Source organism: Sceloporus occidentalis, unplaced genomic scaffold (assembly GCF_023333645.1).
Source record: "Sceloporus occidentalis isolate IW3139 unplaced genomic scaffold, rSceOcc1.0.p SCAF_12, whole genome shotgun sequence".
NCBI lineage: Eukaryota > Metazoa > Chordata > Lepidosauria > Squamata > Phrynosomatidae > Sceloporus > Sceloporus occidentalis.
Window position 1 is genome coordinate 16,643,827 of NW_028316992.1, and position 24,889 is coordinate 16,668,715.

The 24,889-nt window shown below is 40.7% G+C and overlaps 1 protein-coding gene across 1 annotated transcript in view; it reads left to right on the top strand.

Annotated features, from left to right (window-relative positions):
* The window catches only part of LOC149305337 (carbamoyl-phosphate synthase [ammonia], mitochondrial-like), a 184,732-nt gene that overhangs the window by 96,932 nt on the left and 62,911 nt on the right, over positions 1–24,889 (top strand). Inside the window, exon 21 of the mRNA XM_089477636.1 lies at positions 3,853–3,971. Coding sequence (XP_089333762.1) covers positions 3,853–3,971 — 119 coding nt within the window. The remainder of the gene's footprint in view (positions 1–3,852; positions 3,972–24,889) is intronic.

The window sequence follows — 24,889 nt, forward strand, 5'->3', positions numbered from 1 at the left end:
ATTCTGCAAAAATTAAACACAAGAAAGTTGAGGTTTGACTGTATTCTATTTTGGAGTGTAGGTGGAGGCTGCCATTAATCTTGAAAGGGAGCCACTTCTCAACATGCTGGAAGCTGACATTTGTTAGCTAGAAAGCCTCACGGATTTGTTTAAGCCCATTAAAACTAATGTCTTCTTCAAGGCTATACAAACAATATGGAGGACAATACATAATATATATTGTCATAAATAGTAGAATTCTCTCTGTTCATGCATTGCCTGTATGTACTCCTTAAAGGTCAAAACTGCAAAAATGGCTGTCGGGAAACTCCAATACCACTTGCCTATATATATATATATATATATATATATATATATATATATAAACTTGCTTATAAAATGAAAGCATGTGAATAAATGCTAAAGTTTTTTTTTAAAATGTGTGTACATATTATAAGAAGATGATAGAAAACATAGTTACGGTTCAAGAGCTTAATGAGTATCTGGAAAAAACCCACAACAGAATCTGAAAATACTACAAGAAAACTGTACAAGTGTGAGATAACTCAGGGGCAAAACAGACTGGCTAAAACTGCTGACATTGGGGTGGAATGGAGGCCGCATGTACTCATTCTGATGTTGGCATCACTCCGCACATTTGACCGCATGGTGGGAGCGTGTCACTGCGCAGCATTTATACACGCTGCACCAAAGAAACACTGAAAAGCTTCCGCTGCAGCATCAAGAATGGCTTTCTGCTGGTCCTAAAAGGAGCAGCATTTTGCCATTCTTTTTAGAGCCAGCAAAGTGCTGGATCATGGTGCGACCCTAGGGTTGCCATACCTGAGGAGCTCCAAACCGGGACAAATGTAGGACAAGGTTTAAAAATGTAGGACCTTTTTTTTAAATTTCCTGGCCAGGAAATTTAAAAAAAAGGTCCTACATTTTAAAACCTTGTCCTCCTCCTCCTCCCTGGCTTGGGAGGAAGTCTCGGCCTCCTCTCAGGCCAGGAAGGGGCGTGGGGGCCGCCCATCATCGTGGCCATCGCCACGGTGGCAAGCGGCCTCCTCCTCCTCCCCGGCTTTGTGGAGGCCTTGGAGGACCCTGCGATTGTGGAGCCGCTTCCAAGGCCTCACTGGGGCCTGGGAGGGAGCGTCTCTGCGGCCGGAGCTCCAACCGCGGAGAGCCCTCCCAGGCCTCAGCGAGGCCTTGGAGGACCCCGCGATTGCGGAGCCACCTCCAAGGCCTCGCTGGGGCCTGGGAGGGAGCATCTCTGTGGCCGGAGCTCCAGCCGCGGAGATGCTCCCTCCCAGGCCCCAGTGAGGCCTTGGAGGACCCCGCGGCGTGTGCAGGGGCGGAGGTGGCTGCGGGCGGTGCCGTCCCGATTTTGGCACCAAACCGGACCGGGACGGCACCCCCCAAACAGGGATTGTCCCACCTACAGGCGGGACATGGCATCCCTATGCGGCCCCGATCTGGTTCTGACAGGGGCAGTGGGAAGCTGCTCCTTTGGGGCTGTCTGTTTGAGCCCCTCGGTGTCTTTGCTAAGAACTGAAGAGGCTGACATTTTAAGGAAACCACATTTCTTCCTATTTCAGCAAAACCCTAAGTGGAAGTAATCTTCCTTAAGACCCAAAATGTAAGATCTAATGCAGAATGGTGTTTCATAAAGGGACTTACTAAGGAATTGTTTTGACAGTAAGTGGTAGTTGATTATCCTGGTCAGAAAATTATATCATTTTGACTTTAAGTGATCATACATACGCAAAGTACTATCACTACATCACTACTAGGCAAGTAGAAGCACAGAAAGGTTCTGCAACTTATGACATTATGTACTGTATATGTTTATGTGTTAGTTATGTTTTATGTGTCAGCATATTGACAGGCCAAAATTTGATTGGCATTTCAGCTAATAAACAACATCTGCTAACATGTTGAGATGTATCTCCCCTTTCTTTTGTGGCCTTTTTTGGATGCTATCAAGTTTTTCTTTTCAGTGACGTTGATCTTGCCCTCTTGGCACCTAAGGCTTTTAAAAAATGCCGGATAAATGGTATTTTAGGCCTAAATACCATGAAAGCACCAGGTCCCAGATGAGCTTGGAAGCTAAGCAAGGTTAGGGTCATCCCTGGTTAGTTCTTGGATGGGAGACCATCAAGGAATGCCAGGCTCTGTGGGCTGTATTTCAGAGGAAGGAATTAGCAGACCACATTTGAGTATTCCTTGACTAAATAAACCCTATGATATCCCCCAGGAGCACAGGTCATCACTTCTTTAACCAGTTTCAAAACTGAGTTGAAGACTATATTGTTCAGGAAAGCATTCCCAGGCATTGTGTGATTGTTTATCCGATTGTTATCTGAGATCTGATATTTGATTTGATATTTGATATTTGATCCTTTTAATTTGTTGTCTGTTTTTTTTATCTAATTCTATCTTGTATTATTATCTATTGTTTTATATGTATTTTGTAGAATGTATGCCATTGGCAGGTTTCATTTTTATTTTTTATTGTTTGTATGCACAGCGCTGTGTAAATCTACAGCGCTATATAAATAAAATATAATAATACTAATACTACTACTAATAATACTCACGGGGTCCCCATAAGTTTACAGACAACTTACAAATACAAATAGTATTTTGGATAAGTTCAGGTTATTTTCTCTTTTGAAAAAGAACTGTAGCAATATAAGCATTTTTGATCAGAGAGACATGCTGATGCCAAAAATGGTCAAGCATAATGCTGCTGATGCTATATTATGTTGTTCCTGCAAGGACCCTGTTATATAACATCAAGATTTTCAAACATTTTTTCTTAAGGAATGTTTTCCATCTTGACTCATCTGCTGAATCATTGACTTCTTGTTGCTAGTGATTGGTTCAGGTTGGGCAGTGGTCCACTCTATTAGTCTTTATTATTGTTCCTCATTAATCAAGTGTATACCCTAAACTACCATGCGGTTGCTGAAACTAATGGGAAAGTATATTTGAAGGCCACTCTTAGTTCAGGAAAGGATGGTTGATAGTAAGATGTAAGTGAAGCTGTGCTGACTTTATTTGACGTTAAATTGTCATCAAAATAATGGCGTAGGGGAACATTTCAGCAGACTGCAGAAAATTGGCAGGATTTTGGCTCCTTTAAGGGGTCAGTGTGTTTTCTCCAACTGTTGGCAGTTACTTTATATTATCTATCAAACCCATCTTAGTGCATGTGATTGGTGTAGTTATGCTTCTGCTCATCCATAGACCCAAATACAGTCAAATATCAAACAAATAAAATAAATCAAATAAATTGAATGTATGCAAGGGACAGGAACTAAAACTTTGGAAATAAGCCTTTGGATTGTCTGAATTGTTCTTTCTGCTGTCCATAATGTGGGTAAAATATATTTAGTTTTGAACAGACTATTAAAAAGATATACAAACAACCAAAGGTGCATTTTAACAACACTGAAAGGAAAGTCCAAATTAATTCAGTTGTTTTGACTTAAGGCCCTATCACACTACCCAATTATAGTGCTATTGACAGGGTTTAACTGCCATGGTTCCATTCCATGCAGTTTGTAGTTTGGGGAGGCACTGGAGCTCACTAGCTAAGAATTTCAGATGCCCCTCCCTATACTGCAAATCCCATGCTTTCATAGGTTAAAGCCATAGCAGTAAAAGTGGAATCAAAGTGCTATAATACTGTAGTGTGAGAAGGGTCTCAGTTGCAGTTAAAAAGCAGACCTTAAAAACTTGAAGGCATGTTTGGAGAGGAAGTAAAGTTGAGGAATAAGCACCACTTATTTTCAGCAAGTACTCAAGAAAAAAAAACCTGGTTCTTGGGACATGAAATTGTAATTAATCAAGACCTCTTTCTGACAGGCTTTGAATGACAATATGCCTGTAAACGACATCCATAAACTTACAGCCATTGACAAATGGTTCATCTATAAAATGCGTGATATTGTGAAAATGGAGAAGGACTTACAAGGTCTTAACAGGTAAGATTGCTAAAGTAATTTCTTTTGAAGAGAGCTCAGCGTATTACAGTACGTTCTTCATATGGCCACCCCAATAGTTGAGGGATTGCTTTTCCTTATGAAAGTGCTGATGTAGCAAAAGTTTCCAATCATGTATTCCTTTTTAAGGTATGTATTAGTGAGATGTTTAGCAATGGTGTACACACATACATTGAAATAAGGCATTACGAGGGGCTGCACCTGAGTGGGTGCCTGAGTTAAGTTTTCATCCCAGGGTTTCTTGACAGCTGGCTGTGCCACTTTCCCCCCTTTGGCTTCTATTCTTCCCTTGGCTTTCCAACTCTCATCACTGTCCAGTGCCATTCCCTCAGGTGCTTCCCACCATCCTCTTCAGTCCTGTGCAGTTGGGTTTTATTCCTGTCAACTTGCTGGCAAGATGTCCCAAACCTGAAGAATGTGCCACTTCTCAGTTCTTTTGCTGGCACTCAGTTATGTTTCTGGACAAAACCCGAGCTACAGTTAGGGGTTCTTATTGTTGGGTGTCTGCTGTGGCTTGCCAACTGTTGTTCCCCAGAAAGATGGAGCAAGAGATTGTGTAGTGATCAACATGGCAAGGAGGAAATGTTCCCATGAAGTGAAAGGGACATCAGGACTGAACATCACACACAATCTGAACCCTACACACTATTGCTGTTTCTTGCTTTCAGTCCTGTTAAACATCAGTCTTTTCATCCCTTTTTCAGGGTGAAATCCACTATTTGCTAAAGTGCAAATTGTTTTGAGCTGGCATACAATGTATATTACTAACATGCGAACTGCTGTTCTGGATGCAAGCACACTTTCATAGAGAGGAGGAGGGCACTGTATTTTTTCTGTCCAATTGACATGATAAAAGAGCATCTCTTTTATCCCATCCTTCTTTCTTAGGTAAAAAAAAAATCAACTTCCTACTAGACAGTCCCTTATTGCTCTGCTCTCTCAGTTTTAGACAACACTATATTTACTTATTTAGTAAAAAACAAACAAATAAATCCAACATTTTATGAAAACATTTTGTGGTAATTGTAACTAAACAAGTAAATACGTAGCCTTAAAATACTCAGCAGATAGAAGACTAAAAACACACAGCACCTAAGTAGTGGTCAGGAACAAGAAAAGGACAGTCTGCAGGAAATAAAAATAAATTCTTCACCTGATACAGAAATTACAACAAATAAGACAACAGGGAAGCCTATCTAGGGAGGACTGGCTGTCACTAATATGCCCTCACCAAGATAACCCTATCTCTTATGGCCACATGACTTGATAAGGACAACCAGACTTGCCTATTCAAGAGAATCACATGATCCATGTTGGTATAAGTGGGAGAATGAAATTTTCAGATATTCTTAGCCCACACCATTGATGTAGTACCTATTATCAGGCACTTTGGCTTAATTTTAGGTGATTATCTTAGAGCAAGCATGTTGTAGTGATTTGAGCATTACACTATGACTCTGGTTCAAATCTTCACATGGGAACAGAAACTCACTGGGTGACTTTGGGCAAGTCATACTCTCTCAGCTTCAGAGGAAGGCAAAGGCAAACCTGCTCCGAACAAATCTTGCTCCAAACCCCTGTAATATGTTCAGCTTAGGGTCTACAGAAGTTGGAAACTTCTACCACCATCACATCCAGGTAGGCAAAGTCAGGCTTGCTGAAGGCTCAGGATGAAAATCAGGAGGAAGGATGATGGTTTGGTGGTACAATATGTGATGCTCATGGCTTCCCTCAGTTCATGGCTTCTTTTGACCTGTTTGAAGAAACCAGCTACTTTAGGAGGTAAATGTCAGTTAGAGCCACCAACATGGCCCTTTTAGGGTCACTTGATTTCCCATGCCTGGCAAGTGGCTGAGTGGGAACTCTGACCAAATACTCCCACTAACAGAGGGAGTGTCTGACTGGCAGTGCTTTATCGCCAGCTCTCCCATTTTGAAACCTGCAGCACCTGAACTTTTCCTGTCTACCTGGACACAGTAGTTCAAACTGAGAAAGCAGATGAAGCACAGAACATTATACAATGCATGCAGATTCACAACTGTTAGAACCTTCTGTCTTTTAAAGCAAGCTTAAGAGAGAATGACTGGTATAATGTTAATGATTGGTATAAACTGGAACAGATTGGAGGGGTTGGTTGCTCTTTCCCGTTCTGCTTGCTGAAATGGTGATCGGGGGGAGAGCAGCAGCAGCAGGAAACCCTCCCTAGAATAAGGGGAAGAGACTCACCTGGTTTTGAAAAAAGCATGAAAACCCTGGCTTTGATGTGCTGCCAGCAGTAGCCGCTCAGCGCTTCTGATTGGGATCACTGGTAGCTAATTAGTAGCTCTGAGAGGCAGCTGGCAGAAAATCATGGGGAAGAATTTTTAACCTTACAAAAAGACGAAAGAAAACTTGGTAATAAAGCTCCTGTTACTAACTACTGGACTATAAAGTATTGGTATGTGGAGGGGGAATGAAGACATTGCCCCCGACCAGAATCCTCCCTCCCCAATGACATTTCCATTCAGTCCCCAAATTGTTAGCACTGCAGAGAGTGAGGCCGTCATAATGGTAAATACCTGGAAATCTTCTATTTGCTATGTTCTCATTCCCTTGGCAACTCTGTTTACGCCTTTTCTTTAGATGCTTTAGCTACAGTTCTAAATGCTTTTGCTGAAGTTTTCATTACTGCAATGCTAGAAATTTGGAGACTGAGGAAAAATTCATTACAAAGGAGGGAGAGAGGGAAATAATTCTTTTGTGTGTGTGTGTGGGGGGGGGCGGTCAATTCTTTCATTTTGCCTTCTTCCTCCTGTTCTGAACAGTTTCTGAAAATTGCCCTCTGTGGGATGGACGGGGAATGGAACGGGGACTTCTGGTATCATTGGCGGCCTTCTGGCATGTTGTAAAATCCGTCCTTTCCCCATTCCATTCCCTTCCTTCCCCCTTTCGTTCTGCACCTGGGCTGTGTCTTCCAACTCTGATTCTGTGATTCAATGAAAAGTGTGAATGGAACTCTGTGAACCAGGAGCAAAATAAGGAGGCGGTTTTTTATGTGCATAGAAAGGTAGAAGGTTGTATAGTCAGTGGAGGTGTGTGTTTGTGTGAAAGAAATACAGTGGCCCTTGGTATCCACTGCGGTTTAGTTCTAGGACCTCCCATAGGTACTAAATTTGTGGCTGCCCAAGATCCATTATATACAATGGCATAGTAAAATGATGTCTTTTACCTAGAATGCAAAAATCAAAGTTTGTGTTCTGGATTTTTAAAAATTTATTTTCAAACCATGGATGGTTGAAGCCATGGATATGGAATGCCAACTGTAAAAGTGGTAAAGGTCGAAAGAAACTGGTCTTCCTCTTCTATTATTATTTTTCATTTAAATATTGCATAATGTTCAGTGATTTGCTCACCTAGATCTTCAACAAGCCATCTATATTAATACTTCAATTAATGAGCCTTATGGAAAGTGATGGAAGTGCAGCATTTCCATGACATTGCAGTGACTCGCTCTGACCCACTGAAGAACCTGGGTTAGGAGCATCAATCATTTATTTATTTTAAAATGCAGAACTTGAAGTGTAATGCTGATCTTCTAGATATTCTTCTAGTCAGAATCCCATCTGAAAAGATATATTTAGATTCCTGACTCAGTACCCAGAAATGTACTTACTTCCCTTCCTCTCTTCAGAAAGCTATGATTGTGGAGGCATTTAAACATAAATGGGTGCCTTTCCTTTCTAATACGTCTGTATAAAATAAAGCACAGTGAATAGCTATAAATTGAAGATCAAGGCTGTTTATCAAGCTCTGTGCTTTGCTGATGTGGGCATTCTCTTTTTGTATTTTATGATTCCAACTGAGCCTTGGTGTTGAATTATTGTCTGCACTGCTGGTCCATTTTTAAAATAATTAATTTTATTATTCTTGACACTTGAGGATTTTGGCAATGGAGCCACATGAGGGCGCTAGAAACTCACCATATTTAAAAATACAGAGGCGGTGGGGAGAACTTGACAGAAAGGTTCAGATTAGTGTTATGAAAAAGGCTTTTCATCTAATCTTTGTTCTGCTCCTTTGGCAATCTGTAAATTTTTAATTGAGTAGAATGCCATGTTCTGTAGGCTGTGTGTCAGAGGAAGGAACTGGAAAAAACTCCTCTGTGCATTTCTTGCATAAAAAAACCCCTATGAAATTGAAGGGGTCCCCATACGTTGACAGGTGACTTGAAGCCACACATACAGTTTCCATTTCACCCACAAAGTCAGCTGGATTTTTAGCTAATCAGAAGCATAAGTGGCTATGAAAGAAAGGTGATGGTAGATTAATGACAGTTCCACATGTCGTGGATTAACCTCCCTCCAGCCATGTTCGACTGTCTTTTTCATTTCACTGTGAAACAAAGGAGTGTGTGAGATGTGGTGGGCAATCTGAACCAATACTTCCTACTAATTTCAAGGGATACAGTTAGGATACTACTAAACTCACTAAGAAATGCAAACTACTTCACAATGTGTGGATGTACACAGCTGCTTTTCCCTTATGGTGATAGTCTGTTGCTAAATTAGCCTAGGAAACGTCATGGCAGAAGTTGGTTTAATGAAGAGAGGCAACATAATCTGAGTGGCTACAGAATAGTTGTTTGTGTTTTTTCCCCCTGGTTGTCTTTTTGCTCATGAGCCCACTTAGAATTGAAATAAAGTCATACTCAGTGGGAGAGCTGTGTAATGAGAGGGCTTTTATTACCCTTTTCTAAATGTTCCAGAAGACTCATGCACTGGAGGAAATGTTGGGGAAACAAGAGAGTGAAAGCTAAGAGAAATGAAAATAAACAGGGTGCATCTTTACATTAGTGCATACATCAAAAGAAACAGAAAATGCATTGTGACTTCAACTAAGGGGATAGTCCCATATACCAGGTCAGGCTGCACTTCTAAATGACTGCCAGAGGAAAGTTATATGAGTGATGGAAATGTGATTTGGCACTTTTATGCCACCCCTGAAGCAGCTGTTACCATTCACCATTCCACTCCTGCCTTTACCCCACCATCTACATTTTGTTCTACCTTTGCTGCAGAACTGTTTCTAGCTTGAAAATAACCCCCTGTGACACCAGCCTCACTTTAGATCTCTCAGGCAATGTTTAAACATGACCAAACGCTCAGTGGCAACTTCCTGTCTGCTTGCCCCATATCTCTGCTAGCTGCAATATAGTTCTTCTATTACAATTATCATTAATTGTTTGCATTATAGAAGTGCCTAGAGGCCTGGCCATGAATTGTTCCAGCGGAACATATTCCTTTTAAAACCAGATGCTGAATTTGGCTTGATCTGTTAGGCAGATAAAGTTACCACAGAGTGATTAAACATTGCAAAATGAACTGCAGTTAGAAGAAGAAAAAGTAAATAGCACACTGCAATCCAAGGTCCATGGTATCATGTGCTTTGTTAGTTAATACTCAATAGCTCACTGAACAATGTGCTGTGCTTTCTTAGTTAATAGCCAATGGCTCACGGAACAGCAGCTGCACCAGTGAGGGCCAACTTGTGTGTTGTATCCTCTAATAAATCATTTTTAAAAAAACTAAGGTGATTTTTACTCCTAGGAGGCTCACCAGATTTCGATAAAGATATGAAATAAAGTATATTTCCTGTTTTGCTCATAAAGAAAACAAAAATATTTCCTCATTTCTGGAAATATGGATATTTTACATTTTAACATTTGTAGTTTTGCTTGAAATGGGCATGTGATTAGTTGTTATTGTTAACTGACTCATGGTGACCTGGTAAAGGATTCCCTGTCCTCAGTTGCCCTTCTCAGGTCTTGCAGGCTCAGGCCTGTGGCCTCCCTGATTGAGTCTAACCATTTGATGGGTGGTCTTCCTCTCTTTTAACTCCCCTCTACCTTTTTCAGGATCATTTTCTTTTCTAGTGGTCCACGCCTTCTCATGATGTGGTCAAAGTATCACAGTCTCAATTTAGTCATCCTGGCTTCCAGGGAGAGTTCAGGTTTGATCTGTTTTAGAACCTATCTGTTTGTCTTCTTGACCATTCATGGCATCTCCAGCACTCTTTTCAGGCATTACATTTCAAATGAATCTATCTATCTATCTATCTATCTATCTATCTATCTATCTATCTATCTATCTATCTATCTATTTCTGTTCAACTGTCACATCCATATATTGTAATGGGGAATACATTGGCTTGGACTATCCTCACTTTAATGTTCAGAGTTGTATCTTTGCAATTTAGGATCTTGTCCAGTTCTTTCATAGCTGTTCTTCCCATTCCTAGTCTTCTTATTTCTTGACTTCAGTCTCCATTCAAGTCAATATTTGACCCAGGGTTTGGGAACTCTTTGATTATTTCAATTTTTGTTGTTGTTGAGGATGAATTGTCGTGTTTTGTGTTTTCCTTCTTCGGTAATTGTTTCAAGCCAATGTACATACATAATGTATATGTAATGCTGTCTCTGAATGCATGTAATCCATAATTCAAAAGCCCTTTGTGCAAGACGGTGATAATTTTACTTTGGAGCATAACCAGTAATGGGATATATGGTGATGGTGGAAAACTGGTGGAACTGAATTTTGCTTCTGGGTTCTGCACTGTTGCGGTCCCTGAGAAACCATTTATCCCATTTCTAGATAATAGCAATATAAGGCTGGTAAGTGACAGTTTGGGTTATTGGCTGTGTTTAGAACAGAAGTCGATGTTGTTAGATTGCAATTCCCATTAGCCATAATCATCACAGACAATGGTGAGTAATTATAGAAGAAGTAGTTTAAAAAAATCTGAAGGGTTGTACTTTTCCAGCCATGGAAACTTCCTCCTTTTAGCTCATTCCACTGGTCGCTATCATATCCTTGTAGTCACGGTTTGGGTTGACTTGGAAGGCTTTTCTGAGGTGCATTTTTGTTGGCTGTTTGGAATCCACAATGTGCATCCTAAAAATTAGATATTAGAAAAAAATATGATTTTTTTTTTGGGGGGGGGGATACTTGTTTTGGCTCAATCTTTGGGGTTGGGGTGAGGGTGCCAGGTCCTTGGGAAGGCATACAGGCTGTTTGATTCCACCTCTGATTTAGAAGAAGACAGAGTTGATGAAGTATCTTCCATCCATCTCTTTTCCTGTGTGTTTGGCTGTCTTCTTGCATATATGAGAGTAAATGTGCATGGGCTGATCTTTTCTCTGAGACTCTTTGATTATTGTGTGAAAGATTCCATCTTCTTCTCTTCTTTAAATCATGTTCACTTTATTGGTTTTCATGGGGGGAAGGAAAGGTTTCTCTGATTTCAGCTGAACACTGGACATTCTGTATTGTGTAACTGCATGGTGTGCAGAGTGTAATGAACAGTTTAGAAATATATTGAGGTAGGTGTTGGTCCTTTCAAGAACATTTACCAAAACAATTTATTTTACCTCACAGTGTTTTCCAGTGAATTTACGGCATCTAAAGCAAGGGGTCCTGATTTTGCCTTTTTGAGGTTCCAATCTAGTCTTCTTTTCTAAAGCTTAGTAAAAAGCTTTAGCAAAAGCTTTAAGCAAAAATATGTGGGTATGTTTGATTACTGCCTTTGATTCTTCCTGCCACTTGAATGGGGCCCTTGAGAACTTCTCTGAAATTGACTTTGGTCCTCAGGCTGAAAGAGGACAGGACAGAATACCATGGGCCAACCCTGGGGAATCCTACTAATGGAACTGGCCTGTTTCCATCCCTGGTACTTACCTGGGCCACTGTGGTAATGAGAAGGTGTTCAGATGTACACCCGCTGCCATACTATGGAGCTGCTGCTGCTGCACCCCCTTACCTGCTGCCACCCCGATCATTGTGAAGGTCCCTGTTGCAGCTGTAAGGGCAGAAATGGGATGCCTGGCTTCATCCACATTGCCAGACACCCTCTTCTGATATCACAGGTTGTGGAGGGGAATAGTGTTCTGCTGCAGCAGCAGTGGCAGATAAGGGGGCATGATATCTTTCCAGTCTGCCTGCTGTTGCAGCTGAGTTTCTAAGAAACTCACTTGCAAACAGCTGGTCTTTTTGGATTGGGATAAAGGCTGGTTGGACCAGGGTAGGGCCAGATCCATCAGATCAGCTTCCAGTGTGCCCACTCCCAGCCCAGGGCTGTTGATCTGTGCCATGCATCATAAACAAGATGACACCAATCTGGGGTAACATGGGGCTTTTGGCCCATATATAGAACCCCTTAGTCTAAAACCGTCTTCTTAACACTATTGAGCTAGCCATACGTTGAGACCTTAAAGATATGAGCAGATCCTTGGCTCTTCACATGAGATAAGCAGGATTTCTGAGAGAAACACTTCTGGAGGCCTTACACAAACTGCTACCATTAGTCTTAGCTTTGCCTTCCACATGACTGTTTTTTCCAGTACCATGCACCAGAAGCATAATATCAACCATATCTGTCAATTAATGATGAGTACTGATCTTTGTCCAGTGATTGCAGAGAAAGAGAAATCAGAGCCATTAGGTATTCAGCGAGGGGAAGATGCTCTAGCTAGTACAGAGAAATGGATATTTGTGGAGGGAGAAAATATCAGCATATAGGCATCATTGGCAGTGGCTGGCCATTTTTACAATTTTTGGATTGTTAATGATCACACCGTGTGGCATTTTAATTCCCCCGTTTCTCTTGTTATTCCCTCGTTTGCAACTGAAGGCTTGCCTGCAGCATTTAAACTTCACAGCTGGCTGAGAGAGGAGGCAAAGGAAGAGATTATAGTGCTAGAAAACCATTATGGGACACTCTGAAAATAAAGAAAGGAAATATCATCAGCTTCTAGTGGATAGTGGATAGATATTTGTTGAACAACAAGTTTTTCCAGAACCCCCAGAGCCCCTAATAACCTGCCCCCAGTCCCTGTGGGGCATGCAAGGTGATTTCATTTCTACAGTTCTCTCTTTTTATCTGCTACTTTTGTTTTTTATATATATTTATTTTGCATCTGACTTTCAAAACTGGAGGGCAGAACCGTTCTTATCTCCTGGCTACCACCTCCTCCCTTGAGAGGGGAGCACGTCACACAGAGCTCACCAGTTATTAATTCCTAATTTACCTAATTTAGATACTGCAAAAAAGAAATGGGGAGGGGAAAAAAGAGAGACATTTATTCTTCACCGATACTGATGGCCTCTGTGATTGGACTATTCACTTCAACACTCCTGTTCTTTAGCTGGCCTGTAAATCATACTGATTGCAAGATGGCAGGGGTTTAGTTGCCCTCTTTGGTTTAGGAAGAGGAGATTTCATGCTCTTGTGTTTTTTATTTTTTGCTAAAATGCTTTGTACTACTGCTGTACAAGCATCTTGGAGCCGACATTTCCACAACCTTTTGTAAACCTGAGCTTTTAAGACCCTTGCAGTAACTCACTTTATTGAGAAAGAAAGTGTCCCTTTTGGAAGGACGTGTCAAGGATGGCTCATCTGCTTCCTTTCCTTTCCTTTCCTTTCCTTTCCTTTCCTTTCCTTTCCTTTCCCTTCCTTTCCTTTCCTTTCTTTGTTACTTTCACACTCACTGTGGAATCTTTGGCAGAAAGATTAGAAGTAATGAAAAACTAAAAGGTATATCTGCAGGAGACTGGAAGGCAGCTGTATACTGGTACCATTATTCTTTCAGTTTCAACATCATTAAATTCTTTCACAGTTAGAGAAACAATAGTGAAGTGGAGCTGCGTTTCAGTGTATTAACTAAATTACAATAATCTGAGTGTTTTCTGTTATGGGGGTTACCAAAAACAAGGAAGGCCTCATAAATATCATGTTTTTTAAGCACGATAAAACTATAATGAGGTGTTGGAAAACATGGCAGCGAACCAGGAGAGATGACTGAAGAAATGTGCATGTGTGTGTGTGTGTGTGTGTGTGTGTACCTGCACAAATACACACACAGAGAGAGTTTTACTAAAGAAACTATAACATCTATGTTTTCAGTATTTGAAATCGTGGACCCTCACAACCCCCCCCCCCCCCCCTTGAGAACAACTCAGTAAAAGCAAACTGTTTATTCATTTGAAGTTCTTGGGAGGGAGGGAGAAAGAAGACTGGCTCTGGACAAAGACTCACTGATAGGGATATGGATATAATCCAAAAGCCTCTCAAACACACTCATCTTAATACCACTTTAATGTCAGACTCTATGGCAGGTAGACTAATCAATAAATTCCAATCCTCTCACCGCTCTCCTCCTCCTCTCTCTCCCCTTCCTGGCTACTTCAAACAAACCTGAAAAAGAAATGTTTTGTAGTGGGCTTTTCTTCTTCTGAGAAAGAGCCCTTGGTTTCAAAGGTGCAAAAATAGCTGATCCTGCAAATGTATTTCAGATATATGTTTGCTCAATGTCCAGGGATATGAGCTGAAGGTGGCTGGGGTGACACAAAATCCATCTACGGGTAAACAACTGAGACCAGCTTTTCTAAAGCTGCAACTTCCCCAAGAGGTTTTGTACATGCATTGTTGAGTGAGTAAGGGGCAAGGGATTGCACTTATTTCACAAGCTCTTCATTTTCCTAACTTGACTGGAAATTGATTGAAAAAGATTATTTGCACTGCAGCTAGACTGTCATTAAATAGGCAACTGCGGCATTAATTCAGAGCTGCTCCTCCATATCTCTCACCATAAACCTTGAACATCCATCCCCAAAAAAGCTTAAAATTGGCCAAAATAGAAACGGGAGTAGGTGATGTCACTTCTAACTTCTTTTTGGTCATTTTTGGGGGCTTTGGATTTTTTTGGAAGATATATGGAAGCCTGTGGGGTGGAAAAGCAGCTTAATTTCTTAGTGGCTTAGAGCCTCTTGAGGGGTTGGATAGACATTTATTTGGGGTTTGGGGGCTTTAGGTGGCTTCAGAGGGCACACTTTGGGGGCCAAATGGCCACATCTGACCATACTCCTCTCCATTTACAAATATGGGCTATATAAAAGCAAGGATAATTATTTTATCTATTTTTTATTCTAGTTTTGCTTTTGAACTTTATACTATGCTACAAACATGTGGTTGCTATAGAGATATGCAAGAGTTTGAGTAATACAAAACTCTTCATCAGTCGGAATGAACTAACTCTTTCATATGCATAACACAATTGTATATAAAAAAAATAAGGATTCCCCCCCTGCTTCTTCTTAGTCTCACTTGAAAAGGTAGTTGGTTATAAAAATGTATAACTTTGATAAACAGAGTTGGTAGATGGTGGGTTGAATAGAGGTCTTGGCTTCATAGATAATTATATTTGCATTAATAGACAAGCTTAATTAAAAAAGACCTGCCACGTCTTCCACCTTTCCTCAGATGATACTTGCTTTTAAGGTTGCTTTTTCACCTTCCTCTTCTGGAAATGCAAGTATGCCCATTTGGTGGCCAGTTTCATGCTGTTTTCTTTTGCTAAATAACATTAAGGGAAAGTTTTCTAGACTAAGACAAGGTGTTCTAATGACAGCTTAGGTTCTTTTGCAAAAGTTGTGATTTGTTTGCATGATTTTTTTAAAAAATAAATTAAATCTCAGCTGTTATATGTCTTACAACTGGAATTACATGTTCCTGCTCCATGGAGCATCTTTCAAGTCCAAACAGTAGTCAACATTTTGCCAATGAAATGCAAGGCCAGGAGATTTGTGTTCTTCCCAACAGAGAACCCACTACATGTCATATGTATGTTCCTCTTCTCTCTCTCTCTCTTCAGTCCAGACCCCAGATCATATTTCTGTTAGAGACATATCTGGATGTGGTGCCACCTCTGCTGATGAACAAGTGGTTTGCAACCATAGTGTTGAAGGAAAGTGGAGTATGAGGCAGCAACACACACACACACACACACACACATACATGGCTAGAAAGAAGAATGCTTACAACATTATTGGTTATAGCTAGGCATAAAAATAATACTTGTAAAATTTCTTGCACCTTACAAGAAGAAAATAATCAGCTACTGAGACTTTTTTTCATGGTATCATAGAGTTGGAAGAGACCACTATATAGGAATATGCAATCAAAGCACTCCTGATAATGGACATCCAATTTCTATTTAAAGACCTCCAAAGAAGGAGCCCCAGCCTCATTGTATTCCACTACTGAACAGGTCTCACCTTAGAGGCAGTTCCTCCTAATATTGAGGTGGAATCTCTTTTTCTGTAGTTTCAATCAATATCTCTGTGTCCTAGTCTCTGGAGCAGCAGAAAACAATCTTGCGCTATATTCAATATGGCATCTTTTCAAATATTTAAAATATCATGGCCCTCTTAAGCTTCTCTTCTCCAGGCTAAACATACTCAGCTCCCTAAGCCTCTTCTCATAGGACATAGTTTCTAAACATTATACCATTTGGGTTGCCTTCCTCTAGACATGTTCCATCTTGTCAATAGCCTGTTTGAATTGTGATGCACAGAACTGGACATAATATTCCAGGTGAGGACTTGCCAAAGCAGAACAGTGTGGTGTTGTTACTTCCTCCCTGTTGAAATTAATTTTGTTAGTTTTGGCCTAATTTTATAATTTGTTATGGTCATTGAAATTAATATCCTGTTCTCTGGGGTATTAGCTACCCCTCCTAATTTGGTGTCATCTGCAAATTTGATAAGCATGCCCTCTTTCCCATCATCCAAGTGAGTACTCTTTGGGTTTGGTTGGTCAACCAATTACAAATCCACCTAACAGTAGCATTATCTAGCCCATTAGTTTCTTTATTAGTTCCTTTACAAGACTATCATGGCAGACATAGGCGCGTTACAGACCGCTGAGAAGTGGCGGTCTGCCGTCGCCGCCGGTTACAGCGTCCAGGAACCGCAGCAGCCAAACGGCGCGGTTCCCGGACGCTGCCAAGAAGGAGTGTGAAAATCGCGCTCCTTCTTGCAGCCCAGAAGAGACGCCGTGAGGCACTAGTCGCACACTCGTAGCATCACTTCCGTTGCACGACGTGCGGACACAGAGCATCCGTTACGTCAAAATGGCGGCGGCCATGTGGAACAGCCGCCGCCATTTGTTACGGACTCTGTCCATAACAGGGTAAGGGGCGTCTAGAAGAGACACCCCTTTTTCAAACTGGGACGTCCTGAGGACGTCCGAAATGGCGGTCTATAACCCGCCATAGTTAAAGGCCTTGTTGAAATCAAGTTATGCCACGTCCACAGCATTCCTTGCATTTACTGACATTATAACACTATAAAAAAAGAGATAACGTTAGTTTGGCACAACTTGTTTTTGAGAAACCCATATTGACTTTTACTGATCATGGTGATCCTTTCAAAGTACTTACAGATTTTTTCATGGTATTGATGTCAGGTTGACTGGGCAGTAATTGTTTGGGTCCCCCTCCTTCCCCCCCCCCCCCTTTTGAAGATGGGGACAACATTTGTCTTCTTCCAGTCTGCTTGGACCTCTCCTGTTCTTCAGAAGTTCTTAAAGTTTTTGCCAGTGGTTCTGGTATTACTTCCACTAGTTCTTGTAATACATTCAGATGTAGTTCATCTGGCTCTGGAGACTTTGGCGGGATACAAACCGCCATATAGTACGTATTGTATACGTACTAGGGTTAGGAAGGGGCGGTGCTTCCGCACCCCCCTAACCCTAGTACGTATACAATACGTACAAGATGGCGGCGCCCCTTCCACATGGGTGCCGCCATCTTTACGTACTGGATGCATAGCGTCCAGACGTGTCGCGGCGCTAATGACATCACGAATGCGCCCTTGGCGCTTCGCGACATCATCAGTGCGCCGCGGAAAGAAGCTCCGAAATGGAGCTTCTTTTTTGCTTCGCGCGGGAGCCGTGCTGTTTGGCTGCTGCAGCTCCCGTGCGGAGCAAATGGCGCCGGCGGGGGAACGCCGCAAAGCGGCGGTTTGTATCCCGCCTTTAATTCATTTAGAGTAGCCAGGTATTCTTGTACTACCTCTTTACCTATTCTGTGCTGCATTTCCCCTACTGTATCATCTCCTCCATTTCTCCCAGATTGAGAAGTGTTTTCCTTTTGGTAGAAGACCAAAGCAAAGAAGGTGTTGAGTAGTTCTGTCTTTTCTCTGTCCCCTGTTAGCATTTCTCAGTCTTCTCCATACATGGGAGTACCATTTCCTTTTGCTATGGATAATTTTTTTTAAAAGCCGTCTGTTATTTTGAACCTCCTAGAAAACTTGAGCTCATTCTATTCTCCCTACATGTGCTGGTTATTTGTTTGAATTCCTCTTTGGTGATTTCCCCCTTTTTCCATTACTTGTAGGTATCCCTTTTCAAACTTTGCTCATTTGAAAGTTCTTTAGACAGCCATTCCATTTTTTTAACACCTTCCATTATTATCCTCATTTGAACTGTTTGAAATAGTGCCTTCAAGACCTCACTTTTAAGAGGCTATCATTCATCATGAACTCCTTTAGTATTCCTAACCCCTGGATTGCATCTAGTATTCCTCTAAGTTTACTGAAATCAGCTTTCCTAAAGTCTAGAATATCCCCTATGTCAATACTCAGAGATGAGGAATATGAACTCTGTTTTCTACAAAGCTTGCATATGACCCAATCTTGCAACCACCAACAAAGTTGTGACAGGTATAAAACTTACAGCCAATGGCAATTGTATACTGAAACAAATGAGGTGCCATTAATATTACATGATTATAGCACTATGATTCTGCTTTGACTGTCATGGCTATGGAATCCTGGTATTTGTAATTTGGTGTAGGGCTGTAATAATAATAATAATAATAATAATAATAATAATAATAATAATAATAATAATAATTTTTATTTCCCCACCTCTCCCGATGGATCGAAGTGGGATTACAACCAATACATTCTATAGAATAATAATTCCAATAACAGTTATCTAAAATCATAATTTAAAACAGTGTGTTATCTAAAAATACTACAATACAATATTAAAACATCTCATTACATCCTGAAGTGGAGTTATCTTCAATTATCTATAGAGTCAGGAGGTGAAGTTTTTCTTCAGATCTTTATAGAAAATCAGGGGGGTATGCTTGCCGAAAGAGATGTTTTTAATGCCTTCTTAAAGGCATCTAAGGTAGAAATGAGTTGGATCTCTTCCAGAAGGTTGTTCCAAAGTGTAGGGGCCATAGCTGTATATGCTCTTTGGGGAGTAGTTATTAGTCTAACTTTTGTATGATCCAGTAAATTCTTCCTAGTAAAGAAAGCAGTGAGCAATTGTAGCAACTTTCTTCCTGTTGTGAGCAACTCAACAAGCAAATTGTGTGCAAAAAACAAATCTATGCAGTTTCTGAATTCCATTTGCAGTTTGAGACTTTGTGCAAAGTTGTCATCTGGTCTTTTGCACAGAACATAACATTTAAATGCTGTTCCTTGTGCAAAATAACCACATGCAAATTTTGCACTGAATAGGTCCTGAACTACAAAAATTCTCATCAGTCCAGGATTCTTCTCATCAGGGTTTCCTGATAATTAAAATACTTTTTCAACTACTTCCCAAATATTTTTCCACCTCTCATTTGATCAGAGATAACAGAGAAGGATTCTCTGGCTGAAGATTGTAAAGGCCTTCCCTGAATGTATTGGGACTCCATGGGGTGGAGCCATGGCAGTTCAAGTGGAATCATAGTGCTGTAATTATGTAACGTGAAAGAGTCCCATGTTCAGCAGACCACATCCAGAAAGGGAATCAGACTATGTACATGTAATCATTTGGAAATAAAAGACCTTGCTGCTAGCCCAGCTAAGCTACCTGGGTTCCTATTAGCTGGCCACAGAGAAAAGTCAGAGAATCTGGGTTCCTGGGACTGGAATGGGAAAGTAGTGAGCGAAGGGAAATATATGCCTTTGCCTGCTACTTTTCTGGTGGCCCCGCTAAGCAAAAGAAGAATCGGCAGCTGGGCTTTGAACACACTCAGTAGAGGAAGAACATGTACATTCTGCCCTTTGATCTCTGGTCTTGCAATTAGATATTGCAAAGACATTAGAACTGCGCTATATCTAGCAGCTTTAGTTTTAGTGAAATTTATTTATTTCAAACACTTTTTTTTAATCCTCATAACAGATCAATAAAAATAAAGCCTCTTGCTGTGATGGCTTTGATGTGTTTTCCGTCTCATGTACAGTGGCAGTGCAAGGAAACCTCCATCTCTAATTCCTCATTTTTTCATTTGTGCATGGCCCCTTGATTTTGTTTGGCTGCTAATGAAAATTTGGTACTGATCCTGGATATTAGAGAGGTAAACTGGCCATGTTTTCTCCCTCACAGAGGCGTGTCCTCTGAGCTGTATCCAGCTCTGTTTGTTTACTCCAAAGATCCACTTTGGCGCATTGTGAATGGTCTTTTGGATATGATTACTACAAGGAAGAGCCGAAGAAGAGGAAATCTTTTCACATAACTGTCAGAAGATAGTCTTCTACTTGAAGGCCTGCTTAGTCCAAGTTCAGTTTAAAGATAAACAGCCATTAGGAAGCATGGAGGGCAGGGTGCTTGAAACTGCCCATTGACGCTGACATCTGATCAAAGAGGTCACTAGGTCACAATCTTCTTAACTCTGGTGAGATGTGTTGTACTTCTATTGCAATTACATTATTTCCCAATATGCATTTGTCCCTGTTAGCTGGCCTATGCAAACGTTATGCAAATCCTCATCTTCTTTTGTGATTACATTTTGGGGTATGTAGGAAGGCTGATTGGAAAGTGACCACCCTATGGCAACCCTAAAATAAACCTATCTTGGGGATTTCTTGACAAGATTTGTTCAGAGTGAGTTTGCCTTTGCCTTCCTCTGTTGCTGAGAGTATGACTTGCCTAAGGTCACACAATGGGTTTTCATGGCTGAGTGGGGATTTGAACCCTGGTATCTCGAAGTTTTAGCCCAGCACTAAAAAAAAACACACGATGGCCTGTTACAGACTGACAAAATAAAGCTGCTTCGGGTCTCTTTGTAGGTATGCTGTTTAAATGATGCATGCATCCTAAGAATCCGGAAGCTGCACCAAAGCTGCACTCCAGTGCTTAGGAATGGAGTGTGGCTTTGGTGCGACCTCCAGACTCTTAGGACCCCTGCATCATTTAAATAGCATTCCTCCAAAGAGACCTGAAGCAGCTTTATTTTGGCAGTCTATAACAGGCCGATACCATGCTGGCTTGCAGAGTTTTCTGACCGGGCTACAGTTTTTCTCGCAAATATGCTAGGTTTCTGTATTCAGTATTTTTTTCTTCTGTTTAGTTTAATCAAGTAATTTAATCAAGCAATTAACTACATGAGCTTCACAGGAAGTGTAAATTACAATCCAGTAATACTTTTGCTATCTCCTTTGCTGTTTGTACTAATATAAAGAGGTGGGGCTAAAAAAAAAAGCTGTGGAATTTGTTATTCCACTCGAAAACTTCTAATTCATGGCTATATAAAGAAACTAAAAATCAGTGGGTAGGTTCATTCCTTGACTCAGCTCTAGAATGCACCATCATGACCTTCACAAGGTCTCACCAGGGATCCCATTCATGTTTTTTTTCCTACCCAAGTCTTGGATCAAGCAGTAGAAATTCTACTGTAACAAAAATGCGGTTGAGCAGCTTATAGATATAGTGTATGCTTGTCTGTATGTGTGTCTATGTACGCCTCTATAGATAAGATACCTTTCTTCCTCTATACTTTGAAAGAGTATAAGGTGTATTTTAAAAATATGGTTCTGCCCCCCCTCCCCCCCCCAATCTTTGGTGCAAAGAAAGGTCTTTAGTACAAATATCTGCAAAGGTAGAAAAGCTGAAATGAAACTTTAGATTGCAAAGTGGGAAGAGTAGAAAGGAAGAGAAAGATCAAAGTGCCATCAAATGGCTTTTCAGTTGAGTGTCACACATGCTTTCTCTCTCTCTCTCTCTCTCTCTCTCTCTCTTCAACACTAAATCTTCAAATACTAACATGTATGACTTTCAAGAGCAACTGATTTTCTTGTGTTTGCATAGGAGACCATAGCTATGGCTCCTGCACAGCTTAAATCATGCCTAATGGAAATAATTGTAGCACTGCAGAAGTGCAGGGAAAGAGTACAGTGGACTCTTCTTATATGCTGGGGTTTGGTTCCAAAATCCCCCGTGGATAACAAAATCTGTGTATGCTCAAGTCCCATTAAATATAATGACATAGCACAATGGTGTCCCTTATAAAAAATGGAAAGATATTTGAAATTTATACTTTTTTTGAACATTTTCAAACCGTGGATGCTTGAATCCGTGTATAAAAATCAGTGTATAAGAAGGGCCGACTGTACTAGTCTGAGCTTTGCAGGTTGGTCAGTTTTGAATATTTGGAACTAAATCTGTATGTTATTCCCTGTCTGGCTGAAAACTAGAATACATAATGGCCCAGTCTAAAAAGGCAGTCCTAGGGCTTTTGCACACTACATAATTATACAGCTGCAATTCCACTTTAACTACCATGGCAACATGCTATGAAAATCTGAAATTTGCAGGTTAGAGAGATCTGTTACTTAAAGGCATACAACAACAATATGTTTAGAATTCTCAGGATGTGACTAGTGCTTTTTACGGCAGGGAAGGGCATGGAGCAAAGACTCCTACAGACTGCCAAAATAAAGCTGCTTCGGGTCTCTTTGGAGGTATGCTGTTTAAATGATGCATGCATCCTAAGAATCCGGAAGCTGCACCAAAGCTGCCCTCCAGTGCTTAGGAATGGAGTGTGGCTTTGGCGCGACCTCCAGACTCTTAGGACCCATGCATCATTTAAATAGCATACCTCCAAAGAGACCCGAAGCAGCTTTATTTTGGCAGTCTGTAACAGGCCCTAGCAAGCAAAAAGAGTTGCTGAGGTGTACAGATATACTTCTGTGTACAGATACAGAGCCAAAGCATGTATAGAGCTAAAAAGTTTGGGCACCCTTCATTAAATCCAATGTAGACTAACTTGGAAAGTGTTATGTACATTAATATGTTTAATGCATATATATATGTGGGTTTAATAATTGTGTGGGCTGGCATCCTTGTCCATTAAATCTTTAGGAGCACAGAGGATCTCATGTTGCATACGCAGGGCTCCTCTGATCACAAGAACATTCCTGAAACTGTGCAGTCTAAAAAGGAATGGAAATGTGGATTAGATATTAGATATCTTTGTTCCAGATCAGGGTTACTTTGTATGGAACAAGGAAGTAAGGAAATAAATGCAAATAAATTTTGCACTTCTGGAGTGATATGCAGTTCTTTTATTGTTTTAATTGTATTGTTTTTAAATTGTAAATTGTATTGTATTGAATGTAGTTTTATTGCTGTAAACCGCCCTGATGTTTCGAAGGGCGGTATATAAATAAAGTTTTTATTTATTACTATTATTATTATTTATATGGTTACCTTGATGACAGGTCAAGTTCTAGTTTCAGACACAGGTTGCATATATCACATTAGGGATGAATTTTAATATTGTTCAGTGAGTTAGCATTGCTTCACATTTCCTTTGTCTGCATGTTTAACATGGGACATATTCCTGATGGCTGACTCTTAATACAACCAATCAATAGACACTGTCCAGAAGTTCTGTCTATCCTTTCTTAATGTATTTTTGTCAATAGAAAAAACAATAGACGAAGCATCTTTTCAGGAGAGTTACAAGTGGAAAGGCACAATCATTTGGATGCCCGTTTATGGTTCAGTCATCTTGAATCATTCATATACTTTAAAGACACTGTCTGGAAACCTTGGAGCTCATTTCCCATAACTAGTGTGAAAAACAGGACCAATGTGGCCATGGAACGTTAACTGAGTGCCTAATGCATTTGCACCAAGGAAATTTAAATTTGGACAGTATTTAAGGCAGGTGAAACTGTGGGAAAGCAGAGGATTAACTGGGACTGTTCTTGTCAAACTGGGACAGTTGTGTGTGTGTGTCTCTGTGTGTGGAGGAGACTCAAGGTCCTAAGCAAGACACATTCACTAAACCAGCAGTGGGCAACATGTGGCCTACTACATATTGTTGGATTGTAACTCTAGTTATCTCTCACCCCTGGATAGGGGACCCAGGGCTGATAGGTGTTCCAGTCCAATAATGTCTGGAGGTCAGCAGCTCCTCTACTCCACCATATTGCTAATACAGTTGCTCCTCCACATTCACAGGAGCTGGGGGCACTGGATCCCTATAGAAGCTGGAAAAGTGCAAATCCCACTAGACCCCCCCTCCCCCGAGGTCTATAGTTCTATCTCTATGGATTAAGGAATCTGAGCAAAGTACCACTTCCATCCTTGTTGTCCCAGATGTGGCTGGAGAGAGGAAAGTGGCTATGGTGAGGTGACCAGTGCCAGATAAGGATCCAGGGGAAGCAGGGATGCTCATTGTTATTTTATGCGTTTATTACTTACTAAACTTTATTTAGTTTTCTTTTCATTTTCTAGTCTACAAGCATCATCTGCAATTTTCAGCAGTAGGCTGCAAAGCTAAAAAAAAAATCCCATTTAATTATTGATGCCAAGCTCGTGAATAATCAAAGTTAAACCTACAAAACTCTATGTGACTGCTTATAGACTTGGTGTGTACACTAATTCTATGCATTTAAGGCTCTGTAGACACAATGAGGAACCCTGAAAAAGCCAGTACCTTAATTGCACAGGTAAGATTAGATGTAAATGGTTCATATGTGCTTTGGGTCTAACAGTTTACTGAGTGAAAATAGTTGGGATGGAGTCTGCCACCATAATCTTACTCACTATGTACATGTAGTAGACACATATTGATCAAAAGGGAAATTTCCAAACTGGCATATCATAATGCTCAGTATTTATAACATTGTTCTTACAAGTCATTGATGTATACAAGCATCTATTGATGAAAGCAGCAATGAAGATAAATCTTGATATACTCATGTTGCTGCATCAAGTTTCTATTTATTGTAAACTACACATGAACTGAAGATTTTGGCAACTTTGTTCCTCAAAAATTCATGTGGGTTTTTTCC